At 39.9% G+C, this 16,323-nt stretch overlaps 1 protein-coding gene across 1 annotated transcript in view; it reads left to right on the top strand.

Moving 5' to 3' along the window:
• Positions 1-2,658, top strand: part of LOC148742691 (uncharacterized) — a 4,614-nt gene extending 1,956 nt beyond the window's left edge. Inside the window, exon 1 of the mRNA XM_088738286.1 lies at positions 1-2,658. This exon is cut by the window's left edge and continues 1,956 nt beyond it. Within this exon, the coding sequence (XP_088594412.1) occupies positions 1-2,658 (2,658 nt within the window).
• The last annotated feature ends 13,665 nt before the right edge of the window (positions 2,659-16,323 follow it).

Here is a 16,323-nt window from a genome sequence, read left to right on the forward strand (position 1 = left end):
AACGAGCTTATCCGAGAAACACCAAAGAAGTTCAGAGTGTGTATAGATCCAAGTCAAACAGTTAACAGGGCCATCCACCGACCAAAACACCAGATGCCTACCCTAAATGAACAACTTCATAAGCTTAGTGCAGCAAAATGCTTCTCCCTAGTTGACGTCAAAGAAGGCTTTCTCCACATTCCCCTCGATGAGGACTCATCGTGGATGACCACTATGCACACAACATATGGCAGATACAGATGGCTTCGTCTACCCTTTGGTATTACCAGCGCCCCTGAAGAGTTCCAGATGAGGCTGACCACCGCCCTAGAAGGCCTAGAAGGCATCATATGCATTGCAGATGATATCCTAGTATATGGAGAAGGAAACGACTATGAAGAAGCTCTAAAAGACCACGACAGAAGATTCATTGCTCTGATGGAATGCTGTCATCAAAAGAACATCAGACTCAATGCAGCCAAACTTCAGTTCAAGCTTAAAGAACTCAAATTCATGGGCACCATTATTTCAGATAAGGGAATGAAACCTGACCCTGACAAGGTAGCAGCAATAACACAGCTACCGCCTCCAGAGAACAAGGCAGCACTCCTGCGCTTCATTGGCATGGTCAACTATCTGTCACCCTTCTGTGCAAACCTGAGCTCGGTGATACAACCTCTACGAATGCTCACCCAGGAAGCTGTACCTTTCATCTGGTCCAACGCTCATGATAACGCATTCACTAAGGCGAAGCAACTGATCTCCTCAGCCCCAGTCTTAGCCTACTATGATCTCCACAAGCCAGTTGTACTTCAAACAGATGCCAGTGATTATGCCCTGGGCGGTTCACTTTTACAACCCAACGACAATGGTAAGCTGCAACCCGTCGCTTTCACATCCTCCAGCATGAGTACCACGGAACAGCGTTACTCCCAGATCGAAAAGGAGTGCCTGGCAATATGCAACTGCTTTCAGAAGTTTGACCAGTGGTTATATGGCAAGGCTGACATTGTAGTCCACACAGATCATCAGCCTCTCGAAACCATACTAAAGAAACCATTGAACAAAGCCCCAGCCCGTCTGCAAAGGATGCTGATGAAACTGCAACGATATCGGTTTCAACTAACATACAAGAGAGGAGCGACACTCCACCTGGCTGACACTCTATCTCGGGCAGCCCTTCCACAGCCAACATCAGCGAGAGTAACACACTTCGACGTCTTCCGAATGGAGTTGGAGTCCGAGCAGAACCGCCGCAACCCAAGGCTGGAAGAGAGCACCGAGAACCACTTACGTGAACAGACAAGCAAAGACGTCACACTGGCAGCTCTATACAAAGTCATTGTCCATGGATGGCCTGAAGACAAATCAGTCCTCTCTGAATCCCTACGTCCCTATTGGAACTACAGAGACGAACTATCAGTGAAGAATAGCATAATATACAAAGGCACGCAAGTCATGGTACCCCAGTCTATGCACAAAGAAATGCTTAGGAAAATCCACGCCAACCATTTTGGAGCAGAATCGAACATACGCATGGCCCGAGTGGTTCTCTTTTGGCCAGGGATGAGAAAATCAATACAAGACATGTGTGACGCTTGTGGCACCTGTGCCCAATACGGTACGACCGCACCAAAAGAACCGATGAAATCTCTACCGATACCTACAAGGCCCTGGCAGATAGTCAGCCAAGATATCTGTGACCTCCACAACCAAAGTTACCTAGTAACTGTGTGTCACTTCTCGGACTGGATTGAGGTAGACAAGCTGGGAGATACCCTATCCTCCACGGTCATCGAGAAAACAAAAGCCCACTTTGCCCGATATGGCGTCCCAGCAATCTGCCACACCGATAACGGTCCACAGTTTATAAGCGACCAGTACAGGAAGTTCTCTGTGGAATATGGTTTCAAGCACACCACTTCCTCCCCGTACCATCCCAAGGGCAACGGCAGAGCAGAAGCTGCCGTTAAAGTTGCAGAGTCCATGTTAAAGAAAGCAGATGATTTCCACACTGCTCTACTTCTGTACAGAAACACTCCACCTCAAGGACACGCATACTCACCTGCTCAGCGTATGTTTCTGCGACGCACTGCCACCACCCTGCCTACCACGGATCATCTGTTGGCACCTGCCATGATCAACTTTAGCATCGTAAAAGAAGACATCCTTAAGAAAAGGCATGACAGCAAAGCATACTATGACAAGTCAGCCGGAGTGGAGCACCAACCAGTCAAAGTTGGCAGCTACGCCTATGCCAAGCCACCTCCCCGCCATCGCGACAAACCATGGATCTATGGGGAAGTCATCAAGGAAGACAACGGACGGTCCTATACTATTCGTACCTCTCATGGTACCACGATCCGCAGGAACAGAGTCCAACTGAAACCCGCCGCACCACCACCACCTATTCTCCAACCTCAGATAGTAGTCAACCGAGCCACAGTAGATGCGACAGCTAACTCCACCCCTTCTCCACATCCTATCAAACACGCCGAAGTCAATCCGCAGGGCGAACAGAAGACCCACGAGCACCCGAACCCAGCAGCAGATGCAGTACCAGAAACCTCCCTGAGAGAAGCAGAACCCATAGCAGGTTCCTCTACGCCGTTGAAGCAGACGAGATCTGGGAGAATAATCAAACCCCCAGAAAGACTGAAAGACTATGTCACAGACTAGGCCTTCTCAAACATTGCCTATGAACACTCTGTAGCGTTTTTTAAGACATGTTATTTATTTTTTTTTTTTCTTTTCTTTTTTTTTCAACGGGGGGAGATGTTGGTCAGCGGTTTCCCGTATGATTGTGAGAGCACGTTGTTGTAGTCCGCCATGTTGGATGGCGTAGCGAATAAAGTATAGTTCTGTTACTAGCACTGGCGTCTAGACTAAACTACCTGAAGAAGTCTACGACAGTTAGACGAAACGCGTAGGAAAATACAAGAAGTTTTTCAACTACTGTTCGCAGAAGTACTTCTCACTAGTCTATAATTAAAAATTTAAAAAAATTGGCTCCCCCCTCTCTCTTTCTCTCTCTCTCTGTCTCTCGCTCTTTTTTGTTATTATTCCTTTTTATTCATTGTAATTTTCATATGGACATCCTTTCCCTATTCTTGTTCTTACCCCTGTTCCTCTCTAATTACGATGCAAAACGTGTCCTTTCATTCACAACACTGAGAAAACATCGCGACCCAAATGATCCATTAAGATCACCGATCACTTCACGTGCACCTCCGCCAATGTAATCTATTGCATAACTTGCCCTTATTGCAAAAAGATCTACATAGGCGAAACTGGCAGAAGACTTGGTGACCGATTCCGAGAACACCTTCGCGACGTGGAGAGGAATGACAAGGGCACATTGATACCGGTCGCTAGACATTTTAATTCACCTAACCATTCTAAGAAACACATGGCAATCTGCGGTCTCTCCTTACAATTAGGTGGCACGGAAAGCCGGAAAACTCTTGAACAAAAGCTCATCTTTCAAACCGGCAGTCTAAATCCCACAGGTATCAACGAACGCTTTTCATTCCACTAATTTATTCGTGTTTTTCTCGTTGCCATGTTTCCACCAACCATGTAGCTCCTTTTTCCGCCTTTAAAAGCATACACAACCCACAATTCCTCTATTCGCTCCGACGAAGGGCTAACGCTCGAAACGTCAGCTTTATTTTTTTATAATCGTAACAGTAGTCAATTTATCATTTCAACTTTGTTGATATATTCAAATTATTTCCTCTCTAATTACTTGCATCAAGAGCAAATAATTGGATATTTTTTCACTCTGTTGCAAACGTTAGTAGTGTTATTTTAATCGCAAGGCTTAATTAAATTTTCCGTGTAAAACGGCTTCTAATATTTAACACTTTTTGGCCTACCGCACCAACATAAAAGTTGTCTATCTCCAAATATTTTCTGTCATCACCAACACTTTACAATTGTGAATGGTTTGTCTCGACTTTCAAAATTTTGGCTCTGGCGGGCAAATCTCCAACCACGCCGCCGACAACTTTTTCACGGATAAAAACTGGACAAAATCGAGTAAAAAAACAAAAGTGAAAACTGGACAAAATCGACTAAATAAACAAAGCCGTATTAAACTTGAGCCGATGCAAAAGAAGCGATAAAATTTTGTCATGAACAAGATTGTCTTTTGATCTTGTGGAGACTCTGCCTGCTGGTGTAGCTAGGCCCTCACAAATCAATTTTGAATAAAATAATAACCTTCGCATTCAAGGAATTGAAAATAGTACTCACGTGATCCGACTGGAACTATCATTCCGAAAATTTCGAAAACATCTCTAGCCAGTCTGGTGGTGAATACTCGGCCTCCTTTCAATGCCTCATATTTTCCTTTGTGCTCTTGATGCTAACAAGTACTTTTACCGCATTTCCGGTGTTTTCCGATTTTAGAACAAACAAACTTCCGTTTTATTTTTTCGTTTTCGGAGCCAAAATGACCGGAACGAAGCAAAATTGACTCGTATTCGAGGATTTCGCTGGATAGATGGTACTTCAAATGACTTGATACGTCGTCCTGGTATTCCAGGAGAGATATCGGGACTGAAGCTTCGCTTTAATACCCGCATTCACTACAATCTTTGCTTTCCATGAAACAAGTAGACATTTCTGTGCGTTAAATTTCCCAAAACATATCAATAACTGAAGATCCTCTCCTCTCCGCTAAACAAACACATGGGTAAAAGACTTATCCAAAGGGAGAGGGCTGGTGAAGGTATGCTAGAACCTTCAAAGGGGTTGGGGGGTAGACCAATGTAAGCTCAATTACCGTCCCCAATTCTTTTATTTCGGTCCATCTATAACTTTTGGTTCTAATTCGTTACATTAATTACTTTTAAGTTTCAATTTACATATCCGCGAAACAAGTGATGGAACAAATGGACAAGTTAGCATAGTCAGGTCACGCAAGATACCAGGCCGTGTTTGCCTCCTGAGGAATGATTAAGCTTGTCCTTCAAGAACTTTGTGGACTGTGACAACGTAAAATCTCTAATTATGGCAGCAAATGTTCAGAGAAGAGGGCCTTTTGATTGCATTCCGTGTGCTAAACCTCGGTAGAAACAGCAAGAATTCTTGCAGAAGGTTGTCTTGTAGATAACACCGTAACATACATGTTTTAACTTGTTTGTGTGTCCTTTTAAGCGACACCTTAGGTCTGAAATGACCAGAATGCCTAATTTGATGATTTAATTTTGATCTTCTCCATTCTGTACGTGGCTATTGACCTGATTCAAGGAAAATTATCGAGGAAGCGCCTTCCGATCGCCCTTTGCTTACTTTTTCACGCAAGCGTTACCACTGATCACGTTTATGCAACGTTTAAGACAACTCGCAATTTATTTCCATCCAATTGTTATGAAAACCTAAGATAATTAGCGTACAAGACAAACAAACGAATTTTAAACGGTCAAAGACGTATCTTTGTCATTTTTTAGAATTATGCAAATGAGCTTTGACACGTGCCCGATTAAGTAAAGACACTGATTTGCGTTGGTTTCAAGATGATGGTGGATGAAAGCTAGAGAGATACCCGCAGGTTTGAAACAATTGATGACTTCCCTGGTGTATAAACTATGCTCCGATATGTATTTTTAGCCCTATTAAAGCCTAAATCTTGAGAATTCTTTGTTTTGAATTGGTTCATTTTTGATATGCAAATTGATGTCGAAGGGAAGGATCTCTTCGGATCACGTTGGTATGAAAATGATTTCAAGGGAAGTTTTCATATTCTGTCTGTGAACTCACAGAATATAGCTAGTAACTTGAAGCAAGAGGGAATTCCGTGAGCTAACTACCGCAGTCGCAGCGCGCTCGACGAAAGCCGTGAAATTGACACTTATGATCGTTGTTTACACGGGTGGTCTTGCCAAAAGTTAATTTTCGCTTGTGGCGAGGCGAAAAAAAAGAGAATTGGAAAACAACCAAACAATTTTTGATACATGTGTCCTAAACCTTTTTCATAGGAAAAAAATTGAGGAAAATTTTTTTTGGCCGGGCAGTCGAGAGGACCCGCTTCTAGCGGGAGTGGCACTTCAGGTGGCTGAACACAGTTTTCGCGCGCGCTTTTGTTGGTGCAATTCAACACGCGCACAAGGATTGTAAAAAACAAACATGCTGTCAATAGAGCGGTCATTTTAATTACACAACACGTACCCGCACTGTCTGTGCTATTTTTCTCTATAGTTGGCGCGGTGATTGAGGGCTTTAATATTTTCTTACAAAGATATGTTAGAATAAGTTTACGGTGCAAAGAACCCAACAATTCTCAGCTTTTTCGCCGTTACTGAAAGAATCCAGTTAAATGCAACGCTTGCGTAGTAAGTAAAAAAATTGCCATTGAAGGAAATTTTGCTTTCTCGGAGATATGCCTATTTCTTGAGAACCACTCGTTAGAATTTCACGAAATTTGGCACGGAAATACTTAAGGAAATAAGTAACTGGAGTATAAAAAAAAATCGATTTTAAACAAAGGAAATACTAGAAAATCGAGTCAACCTTTAACAAGGGACAATGGGAGATCTCTGTTAAATTGTTATCAAAATGTTGTTAACATGTGAGTATCATTACAAGCTCGTTGCATGCAAGTTATGAAGAAAATCTAATAACTAGATTGTCCACAAAGAAACAAAACCGATTTTAATTGCCTCTTTATATCTATTCATGTCACCATGACAAAGGTACTTACGTCAGCTTAACTTTAAAAAAACCAAAGTCTGTGTTGTTAACTTGCTTGCTGCCAGTTTTGGCGAACGAGAGATCAAGGATTTTAGAGAAAATGGTGAAACAAAGAGAAATATCAAAAACTGTGTTCAGCCACCTTAAACTGTATATTTTAAGTATTTCTCTATGTTCTAGTTACTTGTCTTCTTTCTCTTAACAGACAAAATAGCAGCATTTAAGAACCCCCTCCCCTGTTCGGCGAAGGGTCTGGAACCACCTTTTTATACTGCTTTTCAATCGAATTTTAAAGGCAGTTTCTTTAAACAGAGTTTAGCTATTGTTTAGCAAAGCTGCGTTCTAAGCCATCTTCATGATGGCTGAAGTTTTTACTTGAACATTAATTTTTGTGAAAAATGTCAAGAGGGTCGAAAGCAAATAGTGGAAGGACATTTCAACCCACTTATAGATAATCCCCAAGGACCGACAATCAATCACTCATTGATTTGAATTTTAAAAACATAAAAAAGCCGGGTTTTCTGAGCTTAAGGCGGTTACAGTGACCTTCAAGAAATAGGAGTATATATTCTTCCAACAAAGCATCAGTTTCCACAACATCTTTAAGAATGCGCTTATTTGCGGTTGACTTGTTGACTATAGGGACCTATCCAACAACAAGTTACAGTATCTACCACCAAGAGTATTTGCTGGCATTAACGCTTCTGCGTACGCTATGATAACGCTGTGATTTCTTTATTTATTTGGCTAAAATAAAAGTCATTTGTCACATCTTGATGTATCCTATCAGACTCGGATGAAAAACTCATGAAGGGGAGTTACTGGGCGAAGGTTCATTCTTCAATAGCTGACACTTAAAATAAAATCTGTGTTCGTGGCTCAAATGAAAATTTAGTAAGTATATGATGTGTTATTAAATTTTTGTTGAGAGTTCTGGAAGAACTTAAAGCAGTCTGGAAGTTTACACATAAATAAGTAAAATGAACAGATATCAGTGGCTCAGCTGAAAATTTGGACACGCACGATTGCTTAATTGTTTTCACAAACTCGGTACTTCATGTTTTAGTTCAGGAATGTTGTTCCGAGTCAGTTCACCGGCCTGATCATAATAATACAAAAAGCTCTACACGAGGAGTTTGGAAGCCCGTTCGTGTCAGAGAATTTTCATTCTGCCATTAGCTTCAGCGGTATTGTAGCGGTTGTATTCAATTGTTCATCAGTGGTCTTGTACATGTAGTCGATGTGTTCCAGCTTTTATTAGCGCTGTTGTAGCTGTTGTAGACAAACGTTTCATCAGCACTGTTACAACGGTTGCGTTCAAGGTTTATTAGCTCAAGAAGATGTCTTAAAGCGTTCATCAGACACATCCCATCCCACCGATTTCTCCAAAACTTTCACAGTTTAGGAAGGTCACTAAGTTACTCAAGAATCCAGAGTAGTTCAGGCTCCTAGCTTATCCCTGGAGTATTAGAGTCCCCCCATCAAATCCTTGAGGTAAAATGTTAAATTTAGCCTTTGTAGCTGTCCTGAGTGAATCCGTCTATCGTGTTGAAACAAGATTTTTGCAATTTTTGAACACATAGCGGTCATATGATAAAATGCTCACTGACTGAGTTTGGGCGGGACAGACGGGAAAATAATTGGCACTTGATTATGGCGCGAGGATGTTGCGCGTAACCTCAAGCCAAAATTTTCCACTCAGGCCCTAATATACCACTCAGTTAAGAGGTACAAATTTTTTCTGTTAAAACTCGTTGAGAACAATATTTTGGAAGCTGTCCCAGTAAAAAAACAAAACAAAACAGAACACTTGCCCTTGTTCGGCAAGCGTACGATGTGAGCTAATGTGCGCCACAATGTACGCTTTCCAAGCTCTCAGCCCAGCACTCTTAAGAGCCACTGACCATAAGTATCGAGAATACGCTGACAGTTAGTTGTTAGTTCATTTTATTTTTCCTAAAGGACCTATTGATGAACCTTTATCAAAAATTACCAAAAGGTTCTATCGCGCTTTCTCCTATAAATCGACAAGTTCAAAATACGCCTAGATGGGTGTTGCCCCCCCACCTCCGTAAAATAATGAAAGAATATGCAACTTCCGCAACTTCGTACGCCCCAACACAATGAAATATCGCTTTTAAATTTTGTGCGATAGCAGATGATCCTTTTTTTCTTAACGAAAATACAAATTTCTTCATATTTGTAATGTTTAAGTTTGAATAGTGACCCCTTGAAAAATTATTCTTTCGTCTTTTTCGCAGAGGTAATATAAAGGTCAACTTCGATGGCCTATAAAGGCTTAACAAAAGCGTACAATGTGGGAAAGGGCAAGTTTCTTTTACTAGGACAACTTCAGAAATATGGTTCTGTACAACATACAATATTCTCCACGGGAGATATTTGCAATTACAAAAACCTATTTTCTATTTCTTTTTTCGAATAGTTGGTTACCCAGTACCGTGATTTAACTGCTCCAAATTAGCCGAAATGATATTCTGATATATCAAATTATTCCAACTTTAAGGGATCGTTTTCTTATGGTTCAAAAAACTATTAGAGAAAGTACGATTAAAATCCATCGCGTTTTGTTAGTGTGAGAAATATTTGTTGATAAGTGCATTTTTCGAGCTTGATTTATGGATTTGATAACTCAGGGATAAGCCGAGAGTTCGAACTAAATCTGGCTTCTTGAATGAATTAGTGACCCTTATGGATTTGATAACTCAGGGATAAGCCGAGAGTTCGAACTAAATCTGGCTTCTTGAATGAATTAGTGACCCTCATAAACTGTGAAAGATTGAAAAAAATCTGTGAGAAGGCATGTGTGACGCCTGCCCAGTCCTCTGATGGACAGACTCTTAAACCGTTCATCAGCGGTATCATAGCAATTGCAATACAACCATCCAAAAATGCCCCATGATGAGTGAAAAGAATTTCCAGGGATCAGCATTTAAAGACATCCTCTACAAAACAGCTCACAGGCGCATTCCTGTAACACCTCTAGAAGACGACAACTAATGAATCTCTCAAGAACAGTTGAAGCGCTGTATCATCGCTGGTGAACCCTTGGAGACCTCCACCACATTTGAACACGCCCCGATGAACCCTGTAAGTCGACAACCACGGCGCTAATGAACGCTTGAATTACAACCATAAAAACGATACTAAAAAACGGTTGAGTACACCCGCTTCAACACCTCTGATTTGTGCTGGAATACAATTGTCACGACACTGCTCATTACCGTTATAAGAAATCCGTTAAAAAAAAAGGACAAAAAAAAAAACCTTCAGAAGTGCATCCGCTGTAAGACCGCTCGAAAGCAACAGCTAATAAACCGCTCAGGTACGGTTGAATGCAAACGTTTCAAAAGGGATGACGAAGGCCTGGAGACAAATGCTATAGAAGCGCTGATGAACGCTTGAAGACAACCAGTGGAAGCCGTTGATAAAAAGTTAGGGAGGAGGACAACCGCTATAACGCCGCTGATGAAAGCTTAAAGTCAGTTACCACAAAAACGCTCCAAATCGCTAGAGCTTAACCACTAAAACGCTGCCAAGCCCGCATTAGGACAACCGCCACTGAAAAACCTCTAGTGCAACCGCTATTTTACTGCATATGCTAATATTTACGTTACTGTTCATCTGTTCGACCTCTACCAACGCCGAATACTTGCGCTTTCGACTTACTCCTGGTCACTTCGGGTTTCATTAAACGGTTGGAATATATGACCAGCGAGGCTGGAACGATTTTAACAAAAGATGATTTAAAAATTCGTCCTCCATTTCTTTTCAAGTTATGATTCTGTGGAATTTTCGTCAAACAATGCATCTGATTAAAGTGTTAGCCCTCTTAAAAAATTGTGACTCTGCTCAGAAAACCAGATGATTTGAAATGTTGGCCAACTGATTGAGGGATTTTATTTTGCATCAGGATCTCCAGGGTAGAGAAAAGGCAAACTAATTTAATATCTATTAATGTGAAGGTAAAAGGAGACAATCATAGTATCTTGAAAAAGTATGGTATGCTTTCAAATATAGGAAAACATTATTTTAGGCAGCAGAGTTCACGCGTCGCTCTGGTGCCATATTGATTGCAGGGACCTGTCCAGCAAACAAAATCTGCCCAATTCAAAAGAAAACAAACGGTTAAAAACTATTGATGGGGTAAATGTAAAGGGAAGAAAGCATATAAATTTATGGCGATCGCAAGTGACGATTAATCCTTATTAACCATTTCAAATCGGTAAATAGCTTCAGATCGATGTTTCAATAATGCACCATACGGGGGTCAAAGAATAACCCTAAAGTTTATTTAACAAGCTGTTAACCACTTCTGTACATGTCAATTTGATAATTCCAGTCAATTCATCGAAATCCACGCCTCACGGTTTTCAAATTGTTACTGCTACTTGCATGTGCAGATTTTATCAACCTCAGAAAAGACAGAATAAACAATACAATTTGGCCTCAGGTTCATTGAAAATTAGTAAAGCCAGATTAAATTTCAGTGGTGGAGGTGAAGATACTTTCGATGACGTTAAAAATAGCAGCCCATAATTTATGTCGTGTTAAGATTTTGTAAATTATCTACTTTGTTATGCATTATGAAGATGTCATAGCCAAGTTTCTTTTTATCCGAATTATAATTCATATCAATTACGACGGACTAACTCGACATTATTCTTTAACATAACGTTTTTTAAAAGACCATGGGTAACTTATCTGCCGTCGCCGCCTCGAACGCCTTAAATCTTACAAAAATATGTGAACCAATCAGTGCGCTGAGGCATGGTATGGTTTCTTTCAATTGCTCTGCTTGTAAAAGTTTTTCCGATCGCCGATTTCAAACGACTCAAATCGATAGTATGTGTCTGCGCTGGAGCTTTCTTTTGATGTTTTACAATAGAAAAACTGACCGAATCAGCTGTTGTCATTTGATAATTTTGAAACGAAACAAGAAATTATATCTTATCAATGTCAGCCAATGTGTCAGCTTCTATTGCGTAACTCTAGTTCCTCCATCAGCAGATTTGAAGAAAGGGTTTGTTTTGAGCTTTTCCCTCTCTTTTATCTCGGTTTGGCTTTTTGAACAGACAAATATCAAAACAAATTTCTTCTTTGAGGGATGTTTATGTGTTAGGTGTCAAAATTTATCCTGCTTTGGCCCTTCAAAACTCCCATACCCCGCCTGTTCTGCGATAGTACGGCCTGATTGTAAGCAACACGAAATCTTCTCTATAATTAGCTGCCTTGTTTAGTTAAGCTGTGGTACCGTCGCACTGGATTAAATGGCATGTAAGTTTGGGAGGACACTCCGGACGCTTGGTAGCAAGTGCCGGGATCAACACAAATATAAGCAACAAAATTCATCCAATCCAGCGAATTTGACATTATTTGAAGAAAAAATGTGAATGATCCTTTTGACCTTGTACGATTGTGTTTCGGAGTTCTGCTCCTCCTCTGGTGGATGACATTCATACATGTGCAAGGCATCCCTTGACCCAGATGACACTGGGACAGTTTGTGAGGATTATATGAAGGATAAAACCTAATAATAATAACAATAATATTAATGACATACAATGAATATATGAAGATCATATATTTTGAACTGCGGTATTAGATACGTATGATGCACGATCCTCGCAGTAGATAACGCTATTTAAGCAATAGCGAAAATCAGACCTGAAAAAAGTCAGGCCTGTACGGGACTCGAACCACTGACCTCTGCGATACTAGTGCAGCGCTCTACCAATTGAGCTAACAAGCCAACTGGGAGCAGGCCGTTAAGTTGATTCGTAATAAACCCGTGAAAGTGATAAATGACATACAATGAATATATGAAGATCATTTATTTTGAACTGCGGTATTAGATACGTATGATGCACGATCCTCGCAGTAGATAGCGCTATTTAAGCAATAGCGAAAATCAGACCAGACAAAAAAATTTTTTCAGGTCTGATTTTCGCTATTGCTTAAATAGCGCTATCTACTGCGAGGATCGTGCATCATACGTATCTAATACCGCAGTACAAAATATATGATCTTCATATATTCATTGTATGTCAGTTATCACTTTCACGGGTTTATTACGAATCAACTTAACGGCCTGCTCCCAGTTGGCTTGTTAGCTCAATTGGTAGAGCGCTGCACTAGTATCGCAGAGGTCAGTGGTTCGAGTCCCGTACAGGCCTGACTTTTTTCAGGACTGATTTTCGCTATTGCTTAAATAGCGCTATCTACTGCGAGGATCGTGCATCATACGTAATAATATTAATAATGATAATCATGATAAATTGATGACGCGCAAATTACATGAAATTTTCAAATCTGCGTAACAAGTTAGAGTTGAAATACTAGTACAATCAACAAAAACTGTGAAGAGAAGGGAATATGAATACGAAGTCACCCCAAAGACTGCAATATAATTAAAAGAAAAATTTGTTCTACGATAAAACGCTCGGATAAAAACACTCGTTTGAATAAGGTGAGATTTCGATGGTATTTGCACTCTCTATATTAGTGGAATTTTGGGACAGAGCAGTAGAAATTGTTCACCTAGGGTAGATTTAGACTGAAGACAGGTATTACTAAGAAGGACTTCTGAGTTTCATCTTTCGGTAGAAGGGGAGCCGAAAAATGTTCATTTAAAGAATCGTTAAAGCATTTGGAGCTGTTTTAAACTCGATTCTGTTTCTTATCGGTAGCCAATGTAATTAAAAAATAGTGAGGTTATGTGGCACAATTTTTGTTCTCTGAAGATCAGTTTAGACCAAGCTTTCTTTATCCGCTGCAATTCAGTTATAACACAAACTGGTGATAAATAAAAAAGACTGCTGCAGTAGCCTATTCAGCATATTCACGGATTGTAATGAACGAGCCAATAAGGGCCTCAGTTGACTGTTGTGAGAGATATTTTTTGAATGTGGTGAATATAATGTTGTAGACGTCACGGAAAAGCTGTTTATATTTGCGATGTGTGTTAGAATAGAGAGTCATTCAGTTATTCAACTTACCAGCTGTTGTGGTGTCCCAATAATGATTATTTTGGTCTCGCCTTTGTTCAGTTTGAGCTTATCGTTCAGTTATTCAACTTACAAGTTGTTGTGGTGTCCCAATGATGAGGACTTCGATCTTACCTCCATTCAGTTTGAGTTTGTCGTTCAACATCAGTGCACGGATGGAAAGATGAAAAACCAGTAAATATGTACCAGACATTAGACAGAGCCAACATCCCTCAGCGGTCATCTTTGTTTGAGTGACCCTAACTGCCTAACTCATACAGCCTCTTGCTTCACAAAGCGCAAATAAAGGTTAATAGTAGCTAAACATTTTATCCGTCACATTATACATGTTAATATTATTTTTTTACATCAGTAGAAATCCACTGCACATTATCTTCCGCAGTTGTGGAAGAGTTCATAACAATAACTGAGAGAGGTGTGATCAGAGAGATTAAAGGACAGGCCAACAATAAATACCCGACTTTTACCAAGCTTATGTAATGAAGCTCATCAAACACAACTCAATCTTTTGTAAGCAGACTGATTGTATTACATGAATATGTCTTAGGAGCAGTAACTTGAACTTTGAAAAACATGTCAGCCCTGTGAGGAAAAAGTCAAATTACACAAATGTTTACTGCGTCACAACCATTACTCGAGACACTTTAAATCAGTGAACCAAAATTAAACTATTTTCAAACAGAGTACTTTGTTGTACAGCCTTAGATTTTGACGTAAAATACCGCAGGGGTGGGGGTGGGGGTGGGGGTGGGGTGGAGGTTAAAAGGAAAGCTCGTGAAGGATGCTTAAACAGGCTGTTTATTACTTTTACTTTATTTTTATCAAATTTAATTCAAAATTTCACTGAAGCTTTAACCAATCATGCGAAAATCATCTGTGTCATGGCTTTGAAATTTCTAGTTCTTCTAAGATAAGCAGATGTTACAAACTTTTCAAAAGAAAAGAATAAATCATTGAAATTAGTAAACTGCCTTGGTGCGTTGGAGTTTTAGTATGTTTTTGAAATAGAGGGTTTTGTTCTTGCGCTTATGATGTTTGAATGAAAGACCAAACGGAGTTTAAAGGGAAGCAAGTAGAGTTGGTTTAATAATCTGTTTAATATATACTTCTCTCAATTTAAAAGTTCACTTCGTTCCAACAAATTAAACGAAAATCGTCCTTCTCATGATTTGTTTTTGTTACTTTAAATTCGATTAGCAGATGTCACCAAATTCGGAAAATACTAATTGAATAAAACTATTCGGCCACAAGCAAGAGAATATAAACCTAGAGAACTTATCCCCCATACATACACCTATTGCGATGATAATTCTTTTAACTGTAATTCCAGTGCGCGTTCCAGCGATGCGACTATTTTGAGAAAACAGCTGATTGGTTGGTGTTTCTGTGATAAAATTTGACTTGTGATGTTTAGTGGTTTGCGGTTTGCGTTCATAATAATGAAGTGTTGACATGTTTTGGTCAAGAAGATAAAAACATAAGCTTTGAGAGGGTAACCTCTGAGCTCCACACTAGAAGCCTGAGTTTCATCACAAAGTTTGAACGGACGAACCGAATATCTTGCAATGGTTGACTAATGTAAATTACCTCGCAGGTTATCGATTAAGTGGCAATTGTGCTGGCAAGGGAAACATGACACATCCTTCAGAAATATAGCAAGTGAACTCGGTCGATCTTGATGATTACTTAGTTTCGAAACTCAATTTTGGGCTCTATTCTTGAGCAGCAATTTGACTTTTCGCTTTATGATAAGTTTGGTAGAGAATTATTAGCAGATGACTTTTTACAAGAGCCCTTATGGTTTGAGCGAAATGGAAACAACAATACAACTGATGATGAGCTTGTCTGAGCTACAGTTAGGCGCGATTTGTTATCTTTTAACGTACCTGTGTGCCAAAAAACTTATAAAGCTTAGTGGTTGAATGGTGAGTCGAAAGAAGACAAATTTTGAGAATTGGAGGAATTAATTAGGATTAATCTTAAACATCCATTTATGTAGCTTCACAACTAAATGAACAGGGATGTGACCGGCTCGATCTCCTTGCCGAACACCGATTTTCTAACTTTTAGTTTTTACAAAGTGATATCGACTAGCCCCTTGCCAAATTCGGTGAGCTTTATGGCTTATTTAAAACCTCTACGTCGGAAACCTGTATTACAATGAAGCTGGCCATAAGAATAACTTCCAAGCGTGGCGCGAAATATAAGATAGACTTAAATTAATTATCATGGGATGTGAGGATTAGTTCTCTGAGCTTATAACTTCTTGACCTCAACATAATTTTTACATTAGTGAATGGCTTCCGTGCGGTTGTAGCTAAGTTAAATTTTGGAGAAGTAATGAAGATATATTACATGGTATAAAAGTAGCTCTAACACTGATTTCAATCATATCAAGATGCAGGCAAACACTTTTATTCATGATGCAGAACATTATCCTACGAATCATAGTTTACATTTTGTTGTGGCAATTGTTGATTATAGGGACTTGTCCAACAACCAATTAAAGAATCTATCTTCAGGAATTTTTACCGGCTCTTACTTCTCCTGGCCTCCTTTTCTGACACTGTAAGTAAGACTCCTAGACTTAGATTTTATATTTGTTCAAAGAAACAAAAGTAGA

This window comes from Stylophora pistillata, chromosome 1 (assembly GCF_964205215.1).
Source record: "Stylophora pistillata chromosome 1, jaStyPist1.2, whole genome shotgun sequence".
Lineage (NCBI taxonomy): Eukaryota > Metazoa > Cnidaria > Anthozoa > Scleractinia > Pocilloporidae > Stylophora > Stylophora pistillata.